This window comes from Poeciliopsis prolifica, unplaced genomic scaffold (assembly GCF_027474105.1).
Source record: "Poeciliopsis prolifica strain line A6 unplaced genomic scaffold, Auburn_PproV2 SCAFFOLD011, whole genome shotgun sequence".
Taxonomy (NCBI): domain Eukaryota; kingdom Metazoa; phylum Chordata; class Actinopteri; order Cyprinodontiformes; family Poeciliidae; genus Poeciliopsis; species Poeciliopsis prolifica.
In genome coordinates, this window is record NW_026562386.1 from 11,072,689 (window position 1) to 11,097,546 (window position 24,858).

At 37.5% G+C, this 24,858-nt stretch overlaps 2 protein-coding genes and 2 pseudogenes across 4 annotated transcripts; all 4 read right to left on the minus strand.

The window, feature by feature from the left end:
- Positions 1-1,038: 1,038 nt before the first annotated feature.
- Positions 1,039-2,304, minus strand: LOC129364351 (UDP-glucuronosyltransferase 2A3-like; annotated as a pseudogene).
- LOC129364334 (UDP-glucuronosyltransferase 2A2-like) lies at positions 2,188-8,130 on the minus strand. Of its 2 annotated transcripts, XM_055036905.1 has the most exons (3): positions 8,087-8,130; positions 7,827-7,894; positions 2,188-5,151 (listed from the first exon to the last, which is right to left on the minus strand). In XM_055036905.1, exon 3 carries the CDS (start codon positions 5,122-5,124, stop codon positions 3,547-3,549), a length of 1,578 nt encoding a protein of 525 aa, XP_054892880.1. In that variant the 5' UTR covers positions 5,125-5,151; positions 7,827-7,894; positions 8,087-8,130; the 3' UTR covers positions 2,188-3,546. The 2 variants fall into 2 exon arrangements, with proteins under 2 accessions (XP_054892880.1, XP_054892879.1); XM_055036904.1 differs by having other exon boundaries at positions 7,827-8,102.
- Positions 8,131-15,817: 7,687 nt separating this feature from the next.
- On the minus strand, positions 15,818-24,333 carry LOC129364194 (UDP-glucuronosyltransferase 2A2-like). Of its 2 annotated transcripts, none has more exons than XM_055036692.1 (3): positions 24,280-24,333; positions 19,117-19,221; positions 15,818-17,941 (listed from the first exon to the last, which is right to left on the minus strand). In XM_055036692.1, exon 3 carries the CDS (start codon positions 17,939-17,941, stop codon positions 16,361-16,363), a length of 1,581 nt encoding a protein of 526 aa, XP_054892667.1. In that variant the 5' UTR covers positions 19,117-19,221; positions 24,280-24,333; the 3' UTR covers positions 15,818-16,360. The 2 variants fall into 2 exon arrangements, with proteins under 2 accessions (XP_054892667.1, XP_054892666.1); XM_055036691.1 differs by lacking the exon at positions 24,280-24,333 and adding an exon at positions 19,310-19,489.
- On the minus strand, positions 21,295-24,364 carry LOC129364195 (UDP-glucuronosyltransferase 2C1-like; annotated as a pseudogene).
- Positions 24,365-24,858: the final 494 nt, after the last annotated feature.

Below are 24,858 nucleotides of genomic sequence, written 5' to 3' on the forward strand. Positions count from 1 at the left end.
ATGGAGTATGTCTAAAAGTTTAAACTTTTATGTAGCAATAGTGTAATTGTTTCCCTCATATTTCCAGAGTGCTTGAACAAATTGAAATAAGTGTTGTATCAATAGTGAAATTAAGAATGCTATTGTTTGGAAGGTCACTTGTGCCTTCATTTAGCTGAAATTCTGTTGTTCTAATTATTTAGATTCCTCAGATGCATCACTTTTTGCAACAAAGCAAAGAACAATAACAAGTGAAGTCACAAGTTCCATGAAATAAGTAGCAAACAGTCAAACCAGCTTTAAATTTGTAACTCGTAGATTGTGCTTCATTTGCTTTGTTGGTTGACGTTTGCAGATTAGAGGTCATCTGTGGCCTTGCAGAAGTTGTTTTTAGACATTCTGTTGCCTTCACCTTTTGACACAGAGGGGGATTTTAGTTTTTGGCAAATAAGCATAATGCCACAAAAGCGAACGCACGGTTTCAATGAGAGATTGTGTTCACTCTTGTTTTGTTGGACTATTCTATTACTGAAAAATTACCTACAGACTCACTTTTATGGATTTAAATGCTATATTCTGCTTCATTGAGTTACAGCCTTACAATCTCTTGCAAATTTTCAGCTCACTGGAAAAGTAAGAACATTGTGTATGTTTGTTTTCACATACTAGATTATTTTCTTTTGATTTTAAGACATGTCATGAGCTAGAATTCCTTTACCCAACACTTTATATTTTACTAATGTTGGTGTTTTAATTGGCAGAGTTGTCTGCATTGCCATGGGGCAATGCAGACAACACTACTTATGAGCATGGGTTTTGGACTGCTCATATAAACAGTCATTTCCTCTAAGATGAAATACATTTTGTAGCAATACCAAAAGTGTGTAAAAATGTATAAACAGTGTTCAACTGCAACTTAGTATAGTTGAACGTGCTGTATAAACCATAATCAATATTTGTAAAGTTAACCCAGCAGGATACAAAAATTAACTAGACAACTAAGAAAAAAAAAACCCAAAGATTTAAGTGTCGGGAAAAAAAACAGAAGCAGTGAAGATGTTCTCTCAAGATTCTTTATTCAAAAGATAGTTCAGATAAAGAGACTAATGTTACCAGAAATGTTGTTTCCCCAACTCATTCAAATAATTTCAGTTTCACAAAAACACAAATAATCTAGCCTACGGTATACAATGTACAAACCTAAACCTTTACATAAATCTCTTGGTTCCCATTTGATCACATTTCTTTTCTTTTCAATCTCATTTCGTCTTGTTTTTCTCTGTGCGGTCTGGAGAGTCTGCATATTTATCCTGTAGGAGTGTTCAGTTAGGACTTCTTGTATCCCCTGCAAAAATGTGTCTTCAGTCATAGTAGAAATCTGAATATTCTTCCCAGCTCCTCTTACTTCAACTCTAAGCAGATTATCATGCTGGTCGAAAATCAAAGGAAGACCCAGTGTAGGAACTCCATGATAAATTGCCTCCCGAACACCATTTGTTCTCCCGTGAGCCACAAACAATTCAATCTCAGGATGTCCTAGAAGGTCATTCTGTGGCATCCAGTCTACCACTAAAGTGTTGTTTCCCAGATTGGCTGGCCTGACGCCTTTATACCTCCAAATTATTTTTTGAGGTGATTTAGCAAAAGCTCCAGCTTTTATTTCAGCTAAATCATGGGGTAAATATCCAATTAAAGTTCTCAGAGACATTATGATAATTCCATAATCTCCAGAGCTCTGTAAATACTCCTCCAAGTCCTGAGGCAGGGGTTTTGCACTGGAACCCTCCCAAATAACATTTGGCATAGTGGGACAGGGAAACTCAAACACAAAGTCCACTCTCACGAGCCACAGATCTGCAGTTTGAAACATGGATAAACAGTCTAAATCTGATCCAAAGTACTTTGTAAATGATGCTTCATAATATGGGAAAACATGCCGCATAATTTGGTATTCATTCAAAGCAAATATCATTACATTTAGGACTGAATAAAAGACATTTTATCAGACATCTCTGTACCAGTTATTGGAATATATAAGAGGTTCGACTGGAAAGTGGGCTTCACCCTTACTGGTCCATATCACATTAAAAACTAGAGGTAGTTTGAGGTAATGACCAAGTATGACGCCCATTGCTAAAGCAGGTTCTGTAAGCACAAGGTCATAGTTGGCATCTTGCATGGACTGTATCATCACTTTGGACTCAAAAATCTTTTCAAGCCTTTGACCGATTTTATGTGGAACTCTGAGACCTTCTGTGCTTGTTCCATTTCCAGTTTGATACGAGTCCAAACAGACTTCCCCTCCCTTTGGATTTTCAGCAGTTCAGTTCACAAATAATTTTATAAAATCATTTAATCAAATTGCTTGGGAGCCTTTTTGTGTAGACTTCGGATGTTTCCCCTCATGCATGAGTGCACTTTTCCCAGATTCCACCTCTACAGTTAAAAGAACTGAATGTTACATTATCTGGCCACTAAGCTGTCCTTTGGTTAAAGTACAACCATGAGTAGTATGGTTCAAGGTTTAGAAAACAGATGGGCTAGTGAATAGCACCACCTACTGGACATTCAATACATCAGCAACTTCTTTGAACCAGAGTATTTCAGCAGTAAATTCAATGTCACAATTTATTTAAAAAAAAAAAAAAAGCCTCCAGTCATTTGTGCAACAGCTTAAACATTTTGAGTCAGATGGCCAAGCTAGAAACACATTATTGAAAGGGTCCATACACTAATCAGGCATAATATTATGACCAAATGCCTAATACTTTGAAAACCTGAAGGTGTTTTGTGATGTTTTGCACAAAGCAGTTACTAGCTGTAAGGTGAATTGTGCTGTCTCAGTGTTTTAGATTTGTCCCAATTCAGGCATGCACATTTAGCTTGGATCTTGTAAATTTGGAGACCAAGTCAAAATCACAAGCTCATTGTGTTGCTCCTTTGACCCTTCCTGAATCACATGATGTGTTGCAGCACACATTATTCTGCTGAAAGAGACCACAGCCATCAGAAAATACCTTTGGACTGTGCCTGTGTCTGTGTGTGTGCCTGTGTCAACAAACTGCAATGCAATGTGTATTCTAACACTTTTCTATGAGTCCTTTGAAAATATTATAAATAATAAATCACATATTTTTAGTAAAAAGATTAAATTACAGTGAGATAAATGAGGAAATCTATTAAAGTATCAGATTTTGCTCCGCTGAAAAATCGAACAAGAGATTCTTGTTAAGGTTTATGGATTTAATATCTAATAAACTATTGCATTCTACAAATATGAATATTTTCAGTTTAAGTATTTTTATTGCTAAAATAAACTAAAGCAAACCATTAGCATTCCTGAAGATTTATTTATTTTCCTGTAAACCTAGACTGATGTAACATCTCTCTGTCCTTCAGGTAAAGAAATTATTCAGAATAAGTTTACAGGTATTATTTAGGTTTAGTGGTGAGACTTAAGTTGACTTATCTTAAAAGCTCACTTGGTCTGTTTCATATGACAGCTGAAAAGGACCCAGTAGAACCAACAGTGAGTTGACGTAATGTTACATGTGATCAGTGCTCCAGTCAATCAGATTTCACTTTTCTTTTACAACATAATTTGAAGCAGTGCCACAATAACCAAGACAAAACTAAAAACATTAGAGCAAAAATTGCTATTAAAAATAAAATGACATCAACAGAGTAATAGGTATACCAGGGCAGCCTGTAAGACTCTGTTCTGAGGTGAGCAGCACCTTTGTGCCTCATGACAAACTCAATCCAGAAGATGGCTCGATCCATTGGCCTTATCTGCTGATCTCTGTGTAGACGGGAGAGTCTCTGCATGTTCATCCTGTAAGATGACTCATCCAAGACTTCCTGAATAGTTTCCTGAAATATTTTCTCATTTATATCAGACACATCCAAAATCTTTGCAACTCCTTTAGCTCTGAGTCTGGAGAGATTGTCGGCTTGATCGAATACAAAGGGAATGCCCACCATTGGAACCCCATGAAAGATAGCCTCATAAATTCCATTTGTTCCTCCATGACTTACAAAAAGTTTGATTTTCGGGTGGCCTAGGAGGTCGTTCTGAGGTATCCAGTCGATAATTAAAGTGTTGTTTCCTAAAGAGGGAGGTTTGGCACCCTTATATCTCCAGATAACTTTCTGGGGTAAGTTAGCAAAACCAGCAGCAATTTCATCTGCCAGGTCATTTGGAAGCTCTCCAATTAAAGTTCCCAGAGACATGATGATGACTCCGTGCTCTCCAGAATTTTGCACAAACTTTTCCAGGTGTTCAGGAAGTGGTCTTGCAGGTTTACACTGGAACCCTCCCATATAGACAACATTTGGCATGGTGGGACGAGGGAACTCAAACACAAAGTCCACTCTCATGAGCCACAGATCTGCAGCTTGAAACAGAGAAAAGTAGTCCACATCTGGGCCAAAGTAGTGCTTAGCTAAAGGAGAGTAATGTGGTGCGACCACCTGCTTGTACAGATGCATCCTCGTGTGATAGAAAATCATGTTTTTCACCCTTTCAAAGAATGTCATTTTATCTGTAAGCTCTGATGGTGGAAGTGGGACGTAGGAAAGAGGAGAAGGTGCAACAGCAAAATGTGCTTCACCGTGAACAGTCCAGCGAGCGTTGAACACTAACGGTACGCCAAGGTAATGAGCCAAAAACACACCTCCCCCATTTGCAGGGTCAGTCAAAACTACATCATACTTGGCTTCCTGGAGGATCTTCATTAACTCTTTATTTTCAAATATGTGCACAATCACCTCGCAGATCTTTCTGTGTAATTCAAAGAACTTGTCTTTCAACTCCATGTCCAAAGCGAAACGGGTCCATACGGACCCATTGCTTCTTTTAATTCTAATGACCTCGGAGACAAAGAGTCGGTAGAAATCCTCATTGCCGCCAGAGTTGACATCCACTGTGATGCTTTCATATTGTGAAGCCCTCTCACTGATGTACCAGCTGTCTGCAGCCCGAATGACAGACACAGAATGCCCTTGTGAATGCAGTTCCTCCACCAGCACCTTCATGTTCACCCAGTGGCTGCCATCATGTGGGAAAACCAGAACCTTTCCAGCAGATGCAAGGGAACTGATGGCATAAAAAAAGAAGAACACAATAGCCAGTGGCCAAAACATCCTAAAATCTTCCGAAACTGGCACAATCTGAAAGGAAAGCGAAAAAGAAAAAGAATCACATTACTTTTGGTATTCCAGGATATTTGAGCTCAATCACAATGAAGTTAAGTTTTACTGACTGAATAGTCTCTTTATTTGTAGAAGGAAGTTCCCGCTGGCAGCACTCACATGTACACAGCACATGGAGCCTCTCTAGGGAAAGCTAGTTTTATTTGGTGCCAAGAGCCCTGCAAGAGCTTGATATATGTGGTGAGAGACGGCTGTGTTTTGCTGCCCTGTATGTCACCCTGTACCTCTTAGCTCCTTTGCTTCACTGATGAGCTTTGTCTGTTTGGGGCATACGGCTGCTGTTTTTTGTGCCTGCCTGGGGCTGTTGTGACCTTGAGGAGTTGTGTCCACCTGTCCTTTGCTGCTCTTGGGTGCTCAGTGTTGCAGGTTTTCTATCTTTCTCACCACTGTAACAGCTGGGCACCTCCAGGTGACAAACTCACTGACACACACCCAATTTACACAAATGCACTTGCATCGACATATATGTTCACCTGCCACCACAAACAGGTTACTATTAGAGCAATGTAATCTGTCTATATTGATGCTAAATGCACCCTTAATCTAATAAACTCAATCATGCAATTAGAATTTTACCTTTAGATATCCTTTTGGCAAAACTAGATACAGTCTAACAGTTTCTTTAAAATGCTTGCAATACCAAGACAGAACACAGGAGAAATAAAATAATTCTGTAAGAGTTATGAGCCAAGAAAAACAACAGTAACTGTAAATAGATATGACCGACCTAAAAAAACAGTTTAGCCATGGACTGTGTATGGAATAACATTTGTCTTTCCGTCGGTAACATCATGTGCAAGGTACTTGACACAGTTCCTTGTATTGTTCTAAGCAACCTCTGAATGAAAACTAAAACCAAACTAAATTCAAGCTTCAAGGACGTACATAATAAATATATATGCTTTATTTTCAAATGTGTTCAACCTTTTATGTCACAATAGCTGCACTGCATTCATTTCCATGTCAAAGCAAAAGAAATATTTTAAAATGTATAAATGAAAAAAGCGAACCCAAGGTTGAGAATGGAGCCAAAAGCTCCAAGAGTGATGACATTTCATCTGAATTGGCAAACTAAGGCATCAGTGCTTAACACAATGGCCATGCAAGACAAAAGTAGTGACAGCAAGGTCTCCAGAGCCCAAATTCATAAATGAGATATTTATATGCTAATTTGTGCAGTGAGATGATGGTAGAATATTTAGTAAACTGTCACCCTGACAAGGGATTTAAAAGTGCTCTATCACAAGCATGGAGCCTGTAATTGACCGTAGTGGCCAAGCACCCCTTGTGATGAAAAAGGTCATTCAAAGCACTATTATTCTGATCTTATTCAGGTTGCACTTTCTTCTTCATTCAGACCAGAATTGTTACTTTGATAACCACAGACATTAGGTCCGAAAAATATTTATGAGCAGAATAATTTGTATTGGGAGAATCATGCAGCTTTTGCTTTTTCCACAAAATAAATCCATGAGGGTTGAACTTGTCTAACAAGCATGGACAAATGTTCCAAAATGTTATTCAAAAGACACCATAAGATGCTTAATTCAGAATCCTAAGAAAGTCAGTTTTAGGAAGATATAAATGTGAAGGTGGAAAGGGAAGTTAAAATACAGACACCATCCTTCCAAATGGCTTGACCACAAAGGAAAGAAGTCTGCATAGTTATTGGTTACATAAAGCTTCTTTTTAATTAGCTAAACTTGGTGCTTTCAAATTACTTTACTATTATTTAACTGCACATTCAGAATATCCATTTGTAAATTTTGTTGAAAAGCTCCAAATTAAAACAGAAAAATGAGTAGGATGGAAGAAAGTATAAATATAAATATGTGCAATTAAAAAATGTGAGTGGGAGTTGAGCAGTTTTGTACCTTGAATTCTGGAATCTGGTTGTTTTGCATTTGAAGCTGTTGTACGTTTTGCCAGAGGGCAAAGTTAGAAGGAAGTGAAGTTATGATTGAAGTGAAGTTCCGATGATTCTTTTTGCTGTCCTCACCACTCTCTCAACACATTTTAAGTCAGAGGTGTTACATGATCCAAAACAGACAGAGACACTTTGACTGTTCCCTCTGCTTGTAAACTCAACCCCTCAGCTGCAGACTATTTATTTTAAAGTTAATTATCCTCTTAAAACAACCAGTATATAAGCTGGTTTGGATATGTGTAAAAAAAGTATTTTCAACATTAGCCAAAAGAGCTTGTTGCGAATGTAAGAACTGAACAAGATTATACAAACCAGAGAAACATTAACATAACAATTCCCTGCCACTGTTACCCCATAATCATTAACTGTTGAGAGAATCCTGTTTTTCTTGGGAACATTAGTCACGGCAGAGCACTGGGGCTGAGCTTTTTCATCTTTCTTTTACCTTGCTCTCAGCACTCATTCAGCATGGCAGGAATGTTCTTCCACTAACACCACACAGCATGTCACATGAAAGACACCCAGGAGTGAGAGATCCGAGAAAGAACAGCTGCCGATGTTTAGTAGTCAGAAAAGAATTGTTTTGCATAGAAACGGTCAAAACACTCACCATAAATGTTCTGCAAAATGCAGAGGAGAAAAACACACTGAGGTGCCTATTCTTTCATACTAACGACATGTTATTCAAGAAAAGATACACACTTACTGTTGAATTGCTTGCAATGCTGCTTCAGTCTTGACATGAGTCAGTGCTGTGAAGGACAACATTCAGGTCTGGAAAAAAAGAAAAAAAAACACTTCCTGTGTCTGATCTGAGCATAAAGTTCCTGCCTTTTAAAGGAAGCTCATTGAAACAGGAAAACCACAAGGCAGTTGTAGACTAGTACACTAGTAGTTTTCATTGCACTTAATAAAACAGGACATTCCCAGCAGATGTGCAAAATCTGAAAAATGAATAGAACTCACTCAGTATCTCTTGGAATGACAGTTAGGAAAACAATGCAAACATGCCATTTGTAAGACAGGCATTATTTAAGCCCACTATAAAACATGACACCCACACAGATCTAGACACACCCTAAATAATGAAACTCCACCTCTTATGTTTATTGTACCAAAGTGAGGCATAGTAATCCAAGCCCCACTAAGTGAGTCAACTGTACTATATGTGGCCAGCTACACTGAGAGCCCTGCCTAATGAAATGTAAAAAGAATGTGCATAAAGTGGGTCAAGTTGTCAATGAAAATCTCTGTTTCTGAATAAATAATGGAATTTTTTCCCCTATCAAAAGCTTCCTGTTTTTAACACTACTCACAATAACAATAATCTGAAGGAAAACATGTTCAAACACAAACAGAATCATTATGTTACATTAACCTTGCTCCTTCAGCACATCTACAAAGCTGCCTGTAGTTTTTTCTTTTATTTAATTTAAGCAGAAATTGTATTCAAGACCTTATCAGTGTATCTCAGATACATTACACAGCAAGACATACTGCAGGTGTCGATTTCTGTTACCCTTCATGAAAATCCAATGTTAAGTTTCTTGGAATATTTGAACATAAGAAGTATTGAAACTTGATTACTTTTTTTACGTAAATGTTATAATATTGGCTACACAGTCATCAGAAGGACTGCTGACAACAAGCAGACTATTGCTTAGACCTGTAAAAGTAGGGTAGGCAACAATAGGCTTGTGCTAAAGAAGCTGGCTGTTCTCAAACTGCTGTATCCAAGTATGATAGTTTGGAGAAGGTTGGAGATGACAATGTCATTTTTCAGCTAGATTTGACATCTGCTCAAAATGAGGCACACTAATGAATTTATGCAAATAGACAGGATTTAATATTGTAAACGAAAAATATGTGGGGCATGGACAGTAAGAGATTCCATACACCATCAGTTTTTAATCAAGTATTCATTTTTCAGTGGTTGTATATAATTTATATAATATAAAATTTTCTGACACATACTTTTGAGGATTCTTTAACTATGAATCCTGATAGTCAAAAGTAGCAGTGGTCATGTTTGAAATATCACTCGGTGTGCAATGAATCTGTACAACGTATGAGTTTTACTTTTAAACTGAAATTTCTTTTCATTTATGCATTGCATTAAGGCACATACATCATGAGTTTTGTCTATGAAATATTAGTTGCTAATAAGATCTGTAGTTCTGTTTTGATTCTTGTTCCATTTTTTGTAAACCGTGTTCCAAAATGTGGTAAATTATTAATTTACTTCAAATAACATATTCTATCCTCTACCCAATATTAATATATGTGCAGCCGACCCTCTAATTAACAGACTGGACGTTTTATGCCTACATAGAAAGAAAAATACCAAAAATTATCTCAAGATAAGGTTAGATCTCGCAAGATAGTGTTTTGCACTTTGTGGTTATTCAGATGTTTTAAACAATGTAGTCCACCACTTCTAGGCAGCCTGAGTGAAAGAAGTTGTGCAAGACAAAGTTTTGCAAAACAAACAGGAAATATAATTGCGAAACAGAGAAATATGAATCTGAAAGTAACCATGAAAATATGAAAGAAGATAAAGTAGTGGGCAAACGCTGAGGCATTCTAACATAATCAATTTGTGGCCAAAAATATTACCCCAAAATATAAGACAGGAACTCTAAAAATGTTCAATAGAGGACATCTCTTGAATCACTACTGACATTTTACTTTACATCTACAAAAATATTTCCATCTCTGTGTAGACATAAAGTACTACACAGTGATGGAATAAACATAACTGTAGTTAGAAGCAAGAGCATTAATGCTCTTGTCTGGAGGAGGATTAAGAGTATAGAGCGGTAAATGAATCAGGAAGCCATGTGGGACTGAACATTGAGGCGAGCAGTACATTTGTGCCTTGTAACAAACTTTGGCCAGCAGATGGCAGTATTAATTGGCTTCATTATTTAATCTTTGTGCAGTTTGGAGAATCTGCATCTTCACCTGCTAGGACTGTTTGTTTAAGACTTGTACATATTTTTGGACATTGTCATCATTGTACAGTATGTTCAGTGTAAGATGATTAGGTCCTCTTCTGGCATCTGACCAGAGCCGATTGCCAGATTCATTGAAGAACAAGGGTAAATTCACTATTCAGACTTCATGCTGCAAGACCTCTTATACTCCCAGTGTTTCTCCGTGATCCACAGATAGTTTTACCTTCGGGTATCCATCCATCCATTTTCTAACAACCTTGTCCCTAGATCGATCGCGAGGGGTGTTGGTGCCTATCTCCAGCTAACATTCTGGGCGAGAGGCAGGATAACCTGGACAGGTCACCAGTCTATTGCAGGGCAACATAAATGCAGACAGGACAAACAACCATGCACACACACGCACACACAGTCACACTTTGGGAGAATTTAGAGAGACCAATTAACCTGACAGTGATGTTTTTGAACTGTGGGAGGAAGCCGGAGTAACTGGTGAGTCTTTGGGTATCCTGAAAGGTCTTTTTGTGAAATCAAGTCAGCTAGTAAAATGTTATGTGTGATGATTGAATGAATTGTTTATGTCCACTAGATGGCAGTCGCGAACATAGGTGATTGCATAAATGTCAAGAATAGGACAACAGAAGCAGTCAGTCATTAGTGAGACACCTGTGTGCAACTTGTATGAGCAAACGAGCCAGAGCGACTTTAATAAAAGCATCTAAGAAGAAGCACAACGTCTGGTTCTTATCAAGCACGAACAGAACATGGTGTCAGGAGTAAAACTGAAGGAGTGAATTGAAAAGCCGACCATGGAGCTGAAACCACCGGAGAGCTTAAAGCTGACGGGAAACGTGGATGAAAACTGGCGTGCTTTCAAACAACGCTTTCAACTGTATGTCGCCGCAATGGGTTTGGAGACGAAGCCGGAGCCAAGAAAGGTAGCGATGTTGCTGACCATAGCGGGAGCGCAGGCTTTGGAAGTCTACAACACATTTGTGTTTGATGAACCTGAAGACAAAGAAAAGTTGGACGTTGTGCTGAGTAAATTTGATGCTCACTGTTCACCGAAGAAGAATGAATGCTACGAGAGATACGTGTTTCGTTCCCGGATGCAGACTCAGCATGAACCCTTCGATAACTTTCTGACCGATCTGAAAGTAAAAGCGCAGTCATGCAATTTTGGCCTGCTGAAGGACTCGATGATCAGAGATCAGATCGTCTTTGCTGTACGTGACGGGAAGCTCAGAGAGAGACTGCTGAGAGAACTGGAGCTGACCCTGGAAACAGCTGTAAAGATGTGTCGGGCAAGCGAACTGTCAATGCAGCAAGTGAGGACATTTTCTGAACTTTCAACAGGAACTACTTCACAGTTCAGTGATGGAGCAGCGGCAGTGGGAGCGGTGTCCTGCCACAAGAAACGACATGCACAAACCAGGAAGCTGCAAGAGGAAGCCATTATCAACTGTAAGCGCTGTGGATCAAGGCATAAAGTGAGACAATGTCCTGCTTATGGTAAGCAGTGTTTAAATTGCCGTGGACAGAATCATTTTGCAAAGCAATGCTTTAAGAAGAGGAAAGAAGAAAAGAAGAGGAATTGTGTAAACTTAGTAGATGAAACTGATCTAAGTGACACATTCTTTGTCGGTGTTGTGAATTGTGAAAAAGTGCAATGTGTTGACAGAGATGATAAATGGACAATTCCTTTGTTAGTAAATGGAACCACAATTAAGTTCAGATTGGACACAGGTGCGAAGGCGAATCTCATAAGCATATCTGATATAAAAGAAATGCAAGTAAAACCTCACATAAAAGAAGTCAAGTCAGGTCTAAAGACTATAATGGACAATCAATTGAGTGTATTGGAACATGTCAGTTGAATGTAACAGTTAAAGGAACAAAACATCTTGTGTTCTTTCTGTTGTAAAAGAGGATCGAGAATCACTTTTAGGTGATAAATCTTGTGAAGAACTTGGACTGGTGAAAAGAGTCTACCACATAAACACTGAATTAATGAATCTAATAACCCGATTGATGCAATGCTTCGGGATTATGAGGATGTCTTTCGAGGATTAGGTTCTGTACCCTGCACATATAAGATTCAGTTAAGAGAGGGCGCGCAGCCTGTTGTTCATGCTGCACGTCGCATTCCAGCGCCACTGCGAGAGGGGTTGAAAAATGAGTTGGATCGAATGATCAGGTTGGGAGTCATTCAGAAAGTGGAAGAGCCCACAGATTGGGTTAATTCCATCGTGATTACAAAGAAGAAAAATGGAGAATTAAGAATATGCATGGATCCAAAAGATCTAAATGAGAACATCAGAAGAGAACATTATCAAATACCCACTCGAGAGGAAATAATCAGTGAAATGTCCGGAGCAAGTTATTTCACCAAGTTGGATGCATCACAAGGATTCTGGCAAGTAAAGTTGGATGAAAGCAGTACCAAGTATTGTACTTTTAACACACCTTTTGGAAGATACTGTTTTCTAAGACTTCCTTTTGGAATAAAATCTGCACCAGAAATATTTCATAGAGCAATGGAGAGGATCATAGAAGGCTTGAATGGAGTAAGAGTCTACATTGATGCATCATCATTTGGGGATCAACTGTTCAAGAACACAATGACAGATTGAGACGCGTCATGGAGCGCATACGGAAAAATGGACTGAAGCTCAATAATAAAAAAATGTGAGTTTTGTGTCAAAGAAATTATGTTTCTGGGAGACAAACTATCTGGCCGAGGTGTTCAACCAGATGAAGATAAAATACAAGCCATTTTAAAGATGCCACCGCCTGCTGACAAAACGGGTGTTCTGCGCATCATGGGCATGATTAATTTTATAGGAAAATTCATTCCCAATTTGAGTGCAAGGATGACTAACATTCGCAGACTCTTGTACAAGACAGTCAATTCCAGTGGACAGAAGTTCATGAACAAGAGTGGAAGGAACTGAAAAAATATCTGACTTCAGAACCAGTGCTTACCTTCTATGACCCTACTAAAAAATTAAAACTGTCGACAGATGCCTCAAAAGATGGACTTGGAGCAGTTCTTCTTCAAGCTGAGAATGACCAATGGAAGCCAGTAGCTTATGCATCCAGAGCCATGACAAAAGCTGAATGCAGATATGCTCAGATAGAAAAAGAATGCTTGGGGCTGGCTTATGGGCTAAAACGGTTTCATAACTATGTATATGGTTTACCATCTTTTGTAGTTGAAACAGATCACCGACCATTGGTTGCCATCATTAAAAAACATCTGAATGAGATGTCACCCAGGATTCAGAGGCTTATGATGAAGATGCAGAGGTATGAATTTACACTCATCTACACTCCAGGAAAACATCTGATTCTTGCTGATGCTCTGTCTAGAGACCCTGCACATGATAGTGTGAGTTCAACTGAAGAGGATATTCAATGTCATGTGAATTTGGTGTCCAATGTGTTGCCTGTATCAGATAGAAAGTTACAGCAATAGTTGATGCAACAGCTAAGGATACAGAGTTACAGTTGGTCATACAGAATATGGATGAAGGATGGCCAATAGGCTCATGTTCACAGTTTTTCAATGTTAAAGCTGATCTAAGTGTTGTGAATGGACTGTTACTGAAAAACAACAGAATAGTGATTCCACAAGAGTTAAGACAGGAAATTCTACAGCGGATTCATGAGGGTCACCTTGGCATTGAGAAATGTAAAAGAAGAGCTAGAGAATCTGTTTTCTGGCCTGGACTAAATAAGGACATTGAGGTGCTGATAAGTAAATGTGAAACATGTCAGACATTTAGAAACAAACAGAGCAAAGAACCGATGATAATATCTGACACTCCAACATCACCATGGCTAAAAGTTGGAATGGATTTATTTCATCTTAAAGGAAAAGACTATTTAGTGATCATTGATTACTATTCAAACTATCCTGAGATGGCTCTGTTGGCTAATATGTCATCAAATTGTATCATAACACATGCTAAATCAATCTTTGCAAGGCATGGCATTCCACATGTTGTAGTGAGTGATAATGGACCATGTTTTAATAGCAGAGAATGGCAAAGGTTTGCAGAACAATATGATTTTAAGCATGTAACATCAAGTCCACATTATGCACAATCAAATGGAAAAGCGGAGAAAGGAGTTCATATTCTTAAGCAACTTCTGAAGAAAGCTGCAGATAGTAACTCTGACCCGTATTTAGCTTTATTAAGCTATAGATCATCACCATTGCAATGTGGTTATTCACCTGCTGAACTTTTGATGAATCGAAAGATTCGTACAACTTTGCCAAGTTATGACAATAAAGGACAAAGAGCAAAGAAATCGTCAAAGTTGGAGTACAAGTTACGAAAGCAGAAAGTAAAACAAAAGTCATATTATGACAGATCAGCAAAGCTTCTACCCCCACTGTCATACCAGGACCCAGTAAGGATTCAGGATGATGAGGGATGGAAAACGAAAGCAACTATTCTGCAGGAAGTAGCTCCACGTTCATTTGAAGTGAAAACTGAAGATGGACAAATTCTGAGACGAAATCGTCGCAGTTTGTTGAAAAAACTCCATTTGAACATGTTGATGAGTCGAGTGAAGATTCTAAGGACTCTCAGATTACTCCGACAACCGAAACGCATTGTGACATGGACAGTATTAAGGACAATACACCACCTGTGTTAAGAAGATCTACCAGAGTGGTAAAGAAACCTGATAGACTGATGATGTAAAAAAAAAAAAAAAAAAAAAAAAAAAAAAAAAAGGGAAAAAAAGAGAAAAACAGAAAAAAAGTTGAAATGTATGTAGTTTGTAATTCATGTTTTTAATGAGTACTAAGTAAGATAGGTTAAGTGAATTTTATTATAGCTATGTGATATTATGTGCTATCTGTCTCATACAATGGTTGTTTAATTTTAGAGAGTATTCATGTAACATTCTAACTTTAAAGAAAGGAGGATGTGATGATTGAATGAATTGTTTATGTCCACTAGATGGCAGTCGCGAACATAGGTGATTGCATAAATGTCAAGAATAGGACAACAGAAGCAGTCAGTCATTAGTGAGACACCTGTGTGCAACTTGTATGAGCAAACGAGCCAGAGCGACTTTAATAAAAGCATCTAAGAAGAAGCACAACGTCTGGTTCTTATCAAGCACGAACAGAACATTATGTAGAGTAAACAATTTGGTGCATCTGTAGCTCCAAATGTGTGGCAATACAGTAACGAATCTTATCATTTTCTTTACTGCTATTAACTTAATGTGCATGGCATAATACTTGTCCAAACCACAAATATTAAGTTCATCCTGGATTTCAGTCTAGAGATAGACAAGCACAGAGTCTATCTTCATAGAATGCAGAGGTGAAGAGCTCATGCTCTTTACCCCAGTGAATGCTAATACATTTTGATAACGTGTGCAAGGAACATAGATAATAAGCTCATTCATTAACAGAGCAAATGTAGGTGCAGTTTATTAAAAGTGTCTATTTTCACCATTTCAACATATTAACAGCTTCTCCAATAACGTGGTAATTATATGTAGAATTAACATGGTATTGGTAATTTCCACTGCTAAGTTATGAGTGCAACATTATCACTAACGCTAAAGATCCTCAGACGTTTTTTTTTTTAAAGACACGGTGTTCTGTTTCTATATTTATTTTTAAAAAAATGAATGCAAAATAAGGACACAAACTTATTGAACAGAAATTTATTTCTGCAACTCTATAGTGAAAAAATTAGAAAAATTACACAGATTGAAGTTGCATTGTCTTTATTTTTCTTCATTGTGATTATTTTCAATGACAGCTAATGAAAACATAACACTTATAGCAGGAAGTATGATTACAACCTGCCTAACAATTATTATTCCAACTGGTTCTTTCAGTCTGACAAAAGTGCCTGATCACAATATCCTAAAAATTGAGTCAGCAAAGTGATTTAAATAATTTAATCTGAGAGTTTATAAATAGGACATTGTGAAGTTTTGTATGACATTACAAGATACAACTTCTGATTTATAAGGAGGACATTTTTCAATTCTCTCCTCCTGCAATTTATAATATTCTGCTATCAAACACAAGAGTAGGACAGACTAAATATGTTTAAAATAATTTATTAATTTACTATCTCAATTAAAAGATAAACATCTATTTATTTGTATAAAAATCTTCTGAAACAGAAATTTGATTCCAAAAACAAAGTTCAGAATATACCTTTAAATTATGAAAGCAATTGCTTTGATCAATGAACATGCTTTTATTCCCAGGCAATATTGTTACACATAAAGGATACAAATATTATTCAAGTTTAACTTTACGTCTGCACACAGATTTCCATAAACACCTGATAAACATGACTGTAGCTAAAAGCGTGAGCATCACTGCTCCTGTCAGGAACAGGACTACGTCTACAGAGTGGTAAACATACCAGGGCATTCTGTAGGACTGAGCTTTCAGATGTCCAGCACCTTTGTGCCTAATGACGTATTCTATCCAGAATAGGGCAGTATCAATTGGCTTTATTGGCTGATCTCTGTGCAGCCTGGAGAGTCTCTGCATGTTCTGTCTGTAGGATGGTTCATTCAGAACTTCTTGCATAGCTTTCAGGAAGTTGTCATCTTTGTCCACTGTTCCCAGTGTAAGAATTTTAGCTCCTCCTTTCTCTTGCAAGCGCAGCAGATTGTCATATTGGTCAAAAACCAGAGGAAAACCCACTACTGGGACACCATGACACAAGGCCTCCTGGACTCCATTTGTTCCTCCTTGAGACACAAATAACTTTACCTGAGGATGTCCTAAAAGGTCTTTTTGTGGCATCCAGTCAACTTGCAAAGTGTTGTTACCCAGAGTAGATGGTTTGGGTCCTCTGTAGCTCCAGATGATTTTTTGTGGCAACTTTGCAAATGCTGCTGCAATGCTATCTGCAAGGTCCTCTGGAAGTTCATTAATAAAAGATGAGAGGGACATGATAATGACTCCATGCTCTCCAGAACTCTGCACAAACTCCTCCATGTGATCAGGAAGTGGTTCTGGAGGCTTACAATGGAACCCTCCCATGTACACAACATTAGGCATTGTGGGACGTGGGTAATCAAAGACAAAATCGGTTCTCATGAGCCAGATGTCTGCATCACTCTGTATCTGATCAAAGTCACAATCAGGTCCAAGGTACTTTTCACAAAGTGGCTGGTATACAAACTTAGACGCAAACATGCTTTGAATGTCAGTCAATAGATACAAAATGATGTTTTTAACTCTCTGAAAAAAAGTCATTTTATCAGTGAGGCCAGATCCTGTCATAGGGATGTAGGATAATGGTGAAGGAGCAATGGCAAAATGAGCTTCTTCAGGCATTAACCAGCGAACGTTATAAACCAAAGGGAGATTCATGTATTTGGCCAATATTGCCCCATTACCCCAGCATGGATCAGTAAGAACCAGGTCAAACTTGGTCTCATTTAAAGTCCTCATCAACTCCACATTATCTAGAAGAGCTGGGACAAATGAGCTCACAGAATTATGAACATTAACAATTTTGTCGAGCAGGCCTATTGTCATTCTGAGAAAGCTGACGAGAGGTAAAGACCCCCGTTCAAGTTTTAAAAACTCAGAAAAAATTTTTTTCAAAAAATCTCCATCTACCAAGCTCTTTTCTACTGGAACTACGAAAGTCTTGTAATATGAGGGATTATCCTTGATGTACCAGGTTTTGCTAGCTCGTGCAACAGTTACATTGTGTCCCCTGGAGTGTAGAGCTTTAAGAAGAATTTCCATGTTTATCCAGTGGCTTCCTTCAGTAGGGAAGACCAAGATGTTGCCACCATGAGAGCAGGTGGGAATCAGAATGAGCAGGAGCAACACACTGCAGACTGCCTTCATCTGAAATAAAAAAAATGTAATTCCATAATTCCATTATAATTTAATTTAGCCACATTACTTTTGTGAACTGGTATGTTTGCAACAAAGTGTTGCAGGTGAATACAAGTCCGGACTTTAAATAAGCAACACCAAAACCTTCCTCTTTTTGAGCCAGTAAAGAGTGAACTTGCTGGTGCATGTGGTGTGATTCATGTCCTGCTGGATGAGTGTACTGAAGCTTAAGGATCTTCTGTTAGAGAGCAGAAGTCATAATTTCAATAATTGGAGCAAGCTGTTCAGAGTCTAAAGTAAAAAAAAAAACAAGAAAAAAAAAACAGTATCAGACTATCAAACTATTGCCACCATGTTTGACACTTTGTGTGATTTTGATTTTCTGAATTGCTATGTTAGCTCTGCACCAGGTGATCAACATTCAAAAAGTTCTAAGTATTTTCATGACTTCAACATTATGAGCCATTTACTCTTCTTTAACATTCAGTTGGGGAAATAATCCAAATAAGACCTAAATGAAAAGGAAAAATCTCAAGAAAGACTAAATGCCAAAATAAAAGAAAGGTAGAGGAAAGTTGTATTTTCTTGTCTTTTTGTATGTCATAAATTTTTCATGAAACCCACAGGACATAACTTACGTTAGTTAAAAATCTGGTGCATTGCTTCCTGGTCTCTAAGAATATCATTCAGTAACTCTCACTGGCACATGAACTTTTACACAGTTAAACTGGGCTTGATTTCACTCCCAGATTTCATTTTGGTGAAAGGCTGCTTGGGTTGCTAATTTGTTTGTTTTTGACACCCTTAAGCTTGCCATAATAGGTACTTTTACCAGAGTTAGACACACACGGCTCTATTAAACTAAATTATTGGAAGTTCATTTTCTATATAACCCACAACTGAATGTGGCTTTGGATAACTTCCCCGTCGGATATTATGGGATTTGAGGGCTGATGTATTGTGCAACAGTTTATTTAGGATATCTACAGCAAGATACCAAATATAAAAACAAGTCTTGACAGAACTGTATTTAACTCTGCAGGGACCAAACTGCAACATGCTCAGCTCCTTGATGTAGGCTACAAGTGTAACTTTACATGTGCAAAAATGTTCAGTAATATTTGCCTGAGTAAAATCATTGAAGACATTTTAATAGATAGATAGATATCAAGAAAGCTACTTACAGTTAGTCTTCTTAGTCCAGATTTACGAGAAAGTTGTTTCAGAGTGCTGCAGGACAATCCCCGTACCGAACACACCCTTTGTCCAGTCACGCCTTTCAAACGGTTCTATAAGGAAATAACCTGTGTGTGAGAAAAGTAGAAAAAACACCGACTAAAAGAAATTATGCGGTGATTTTTAGAATGTGAAACTGACGAGAATCGTTGAGTTTTGGGGAGAAATCTTGTTTAAAGTCGTTGTTCAATTCAAGAATGATGACAAGAAGTGGGCAAAAGCAACGAAAGGAAAGCAAATAGCGAAGTGGAAACTTTATAAGTTGTTACGTAATTTTACACACCCTCCTGTTGAGAGAAAATATTTTCTCCATAGTGACACCTAGTGACTGAGAAAAAGGAATGCAGCAATTAGAGACCGCGTTTGGCATTGTGACAAATAGGACACGCTTTTATTCAGCAAGAGTGTGCAAATTAAAAATATATATATATATATATATATATATATATATATATATATATATATATATATATATATATATATATATATATATATATATATATATATATATATATATATATATATATATATATATATATATATATATATATATATATATATCAAGGAATATGTAAGCATAAAAAAATCTATCTAAATAGGTCAATGTTGGTTCCATCCATTACAGAATAAAAGTGACTGACAAATGTACATTTGTGTGCAGCAATTAGATTTGCCAGAATGCTATAAACTATTTCAGGATTTCGGTAGCAAAAGTCTGAACCAAATTCAGTGCAAATTAACCCATTTGATAACAATCCATCCTAAGGCAGATTTCTATGCCAGTTAGGAGAAAGTCAATTAAGGAAACCCAGTAGAGTTGATCTTGGAGCAATGCCCCCACCAGAGCAAAGGCGTGCTTTGTTTTGATAATAATATCTGCTGTGACTCTTTCGTTAACTGTGTACAGACATCATTTCAGGGCAGTCCGCTGAATTATGAGACTGGGTGTCCTTGTCTTTGTTCTAAATTACTCCAATGCAGTCACAAGACCTCATTTCTTTTTTGTTGTATACTAAATTGAATGCATTAAATCCTCAGAGCACACTTTGGTTGGTGTGGCAAATCTGTTTCTCATGCTCCTGCACATGGTAGAAAAAATATTTATACTCTGGGCCTGTCCTTTACCAGTTTCTAAAATGTGTAAAGTAGAAAATTCATTGTGTATGAATTCTGTGCACTCTGGAGAATCCGCATGTTCACCTGTCAGGAGTGTCTGTTGAAGAACTACATAGCTTTTTGGACAATGTCACCCTTGTCCAAAACATGGAAGACTTTTAAGTCCTTCTTTGCCGATTGCCAAACTGATTTAAAGACAAGGGTAAGATCACTATTCAGACTTCATGCCACAGGACCTCTTTTATTCCCAGTTTTCCTCCGTGATCCACAAACAGCTTACAGTCTACAGTTATAAGCACAAAAAGTATATCTTCATAAAATGCAGAGGTTAGGAGCTCATGCTCTTTACCCCAGTGAATGCTACTAAATTATGATAACGTGTGCAAAGAGCAAACATAATAAACTTGCTCATTGACAGGACAAATGTAGGTACAGTTAAAACAATGTGTCTCTTATCACCATTTCAAAATGGCATTACCTGCTTTTCCAGTTGCTTGGTATTTCTATACAGAACAAGACAACCCAAACGCAAAGGAGTAAAAATGAGTGCACTTGCAACTACAGTGCGATAAAGTGTGTGCAACATTATCACTAACATTAAAGGCCCTCAGACATTTAAATCAAAGACATGGTGTTTAGTTTCTATGATTATTTTTTTAATGTAAAATAAAATCTGTAAAGAAAAGTAATTTATTTTAGTAATACAGTTTAAAAGTGAAACACATTAGAAAAATTACAGACTGATGATGTAATTCCTTTATTTTTGTTCATTGTGATTATTTTCAATGTCACTTAAAATGGAAAGTATGGCTCCTACCTGCTTAACAATTATCCAAAGACAATATAGAGCCTTATTAGAATATTTCAATTTAGAAAATAGCTGAATTAGCAAAGTTACTGAACGACATAATTTAATCAGAGAATTTGTAAATGTAGCATTGTCATGTTTGGTATATCGTACCCACATGCAACATGATTTCAAAGGATAATGTCCTTTAATGCTGTTTCGCTGCAACATAAAATATTCTGCTATCAAACACAAGAGTGAGACAGATTAAAAATGTTTTCCTATGTCAATCAAAAAACATATTTTTATTTGTATAAAATCTTATAAAGCAGTACCCTACTTTGAATAACAAAGTTCAAAATATTCCTCTAAATTAAGAAAAAAATTGCTTTGATACCATAAACATGCTTTTATTCCCAGGCAATATTGTTACACATAAAGGACACAAATATTATTCAAGTTTTACTTTATGTCCACACACAGATTTCCATAAACACCTGATAAACATGACTGTAGCTAAAAGCGTGAGCATCACTGCACCCATCAGGAACAGGACTACGTCTACAGAGTGGTAAACATACCAGGGCATTCTGTAGGACTGAGCTTTCAGATGTCCAGCACCTTTGTGCCTAATGACGTATTCTATCCAGAATAGGGCAGTATCGATTGGCTTCATTGGCTGATCTTTGTGCAGCCTGGAGAGTCTCTGCATGTTCTGCCTGTAGGATGGTTCATTCAAAACTTCTTGCATAGCTTTCAGAAAGCCATCATCTTTGTCCACTGCCCTCCATGTAAGAATTTTAGCTCCTCCTTTCTCTTGCAAGCGCAGCAGATTGTCATATTGGTCAAAAACCAGAGGAATACCCACTACTGGGACACCATGACACAAGGCCTCCTGGACTCATTGTTCCTCCTTGAGACACAAATAACTTTACCTTAGGATGTCCTAAAAGGTCTTTTTGTGGCATCCACTCAGCCAGTAAAGTGTTGTTACCCAGAGTAGATGGCTTGGGGCCTCTAAAACTCCAGATGACTTTTTGTGGCAACTTCGCAAATGCTGCTGCAATGCTATCTGCAAGGTCCTCTGGAAGTTCAACAACAAATGTTGAGATGGACATGATAATGACTCCATGCTCTCCAGAACTCTGCACAAACTCCTCCATGTGATCAGGAAGTGGTTCTGGAGGCTTACAATGGAACCCTCCCATGTACACAACATTAGGCATTGTGGGACGTGGGTAATCAAAGACAAAGTCGGTTCTCATGAGCCAGATGTCTGCATCACTCTGTATCTGATCAAAGTCACAATCAGGTCCAAGGTACTTTTCACAAAGTGGCTGGTATACAAACTTAGACGCAAACATGCTTTGCATGTGAGTCAATAGATACAAAATGATGTTTTTAACTCTCTGAAAAAAAGTCATTTTATCAGTGTGGCCAGATCCTGTCATAGGGATGTAGGATAATGGTGAAGGAGCAATGGCAAAATGAGCTTCTTCAGGCATTAACCAGCGAACGTTATAAACCAAAGGGAGATTCATGTATTTGGCTAAAATTGCCCCATTACCACAGTTTGGATCAGTAAGAACCAGGTCAAACTTGGTCTCATCTAATTTCCTCATCAACTCCACATTATCTAGAAGAGCTGGAACAAATGAGCTCACAGAATTCGAAACATCAGCAATTTTGTCGAGCACGCCTATTGTTATTTGGAGAAAGTTGACGAGAGGTAAAGTCTCCCGTTCAAGTTTTAGAAGATCAGAAAATATTTTTTTCAAAAAATCTCCATCTACCAAGCTCTTTTCTACTGGAACTATGAAAGTGTTGTAATATAAGGGATTATCCTTGATGTACCAGGTTTTGCTAGCTCGTGCAACAGTTACATTGTGTCCCCTGGAGTGTAGAGCTTTAAGAAAAATTTCCATGTTTATCCAGTGGCTTCCTTCAGTAGGGAAGACCAAGATGTTGCCACCATGAGAGCAGGTGGGAATCAGAATGAGCAGGAGCAACACACTGCAGACTGCCTTCATCTGAAATAAAAAAAAAATGTAATTCCATACATAATTCCATTATAATTTAATATAGCCACATTACTTTCGTGAACTGGTATGTTTGCAACAAAGTGTTGCAGGTGAATACAAGTCCGGACTTTAAATAAGCAACACCAAAACCTTCCTCTTTTTGAGCCAGTAAAGAGTGAACTTGCTGGTGCATGTGGTGTGATTCATGTCCTGCTGGATGAGTGTACTGAAGCTTAAGGATCTTCTGTTAGAGAGCAGAAGTCATAATTTCAATAATTGGAGCAAGCTGTTCAGAGTCTAAAGTAAAAAAAAAAAACAAGAAAAAAAACAGTATCAGACTATCAAACTATTGCCACCATGTTTGACACTTTGCGTGATTTTGATTTTCTGAATTGCTATGTTAGCTCTGCACCAGGTGATCAACATTCAAAAAGTTCTAAGTATTTTCATGACTTCAACATTATGAGCCATTTACTCTTCTTTAACATTCAGTTGGGAAAATAATCCAAACAAGAGCTAAATGAAAAGGAAAATCTCAAGAAAGACTAAATGCCAAAATAAAAGAAAGGTAGAGGAAAGTTGTATTTTTTTGTCTTTTTGTATGTCATACATTTTTCATGAAACCCACAGGACATAACTTACGTTAGTTAAAAATCTGGTGCATTGCTTCCTGGTCTCTAAGAATATCATTCAGTAACTCTCACTGGCACATGAACTTTTACACAGTTAAACTGGGCTTGATTTCACTCCCAGATTTCATTTTGTTGAAAGGCTGCTTGGGTTGCTAATTTGTTTGTTTTTGACACCCTTAAGCTTGCCATAATAGGTACTTTTACCAGAGTTAGACACACACGGCTCTATTAAACTAAATTATTGGAAGTTCATTTTCTATATAACCCACAACTGAATGTGGCTTTGGATAACTTCCCCGTCGGATATTATGGGATTTGAGGGCTGATGTATTGTGCAACAGTTTATTTAGGATATCTACAGCAAGATACCAAATATAAAAACAAGTCTTGACAGAACTGTATTTAACTCTGCAGGGACCAACTGCAACATGCTCAGCTCCTTGATGTAGGCTACAAGTGTAACTTTACATGTGCAAAAATGTTCAGTAATATTTGCCTGAGTAAAATCATTGAAGACATTTTAATAGATAGATAGATATCAAGAAAGCTACTTACAGTTAGTCTTCTTAGTCCAGATTTACGAGAAAGTTGTTTCAGAGTGCTGCAGGACAATCCCCGTACCGAACACACCCTTTGTCCAGTCACGCCTTTCAAACGGTTCTATAAGGAAATAACCTGTGTGTGAGAAAAGTAGAAAAAACACAGACTAAAAGAAATTATGCGGTGATTTTTAGAATGTGAAACTGACGAGAATCGTTGAGTTTTGGGGAGAAATCTTGTTTAAAGTCGTTGTTCAATTCAAGAATGATGACAAGAAGTGGGCAAAAGCAACGAAAGGAAAGCAAATAGCGAAGTGGAAACTTTATAAGTTGTTACGTAATTTTACACACCCTCCTGTTGAAAGAAAATATTTTCTCCATAGTGACACCTAGTGACACTAGAGACCGCGTTTGGCATTGTGACAAATAGGACACGCTTTTATTCAGCAAGACTGTGCAAATTAAAAAAAAAAAAAAAAAAAAAATTATATATATATATATATATATATATATATATATATCAAGGAATATGTAAGCATAAAAAAATCTATCTAAATAGGTCAATGTTGGTTCCATCCATTACAGAATAAAAGTG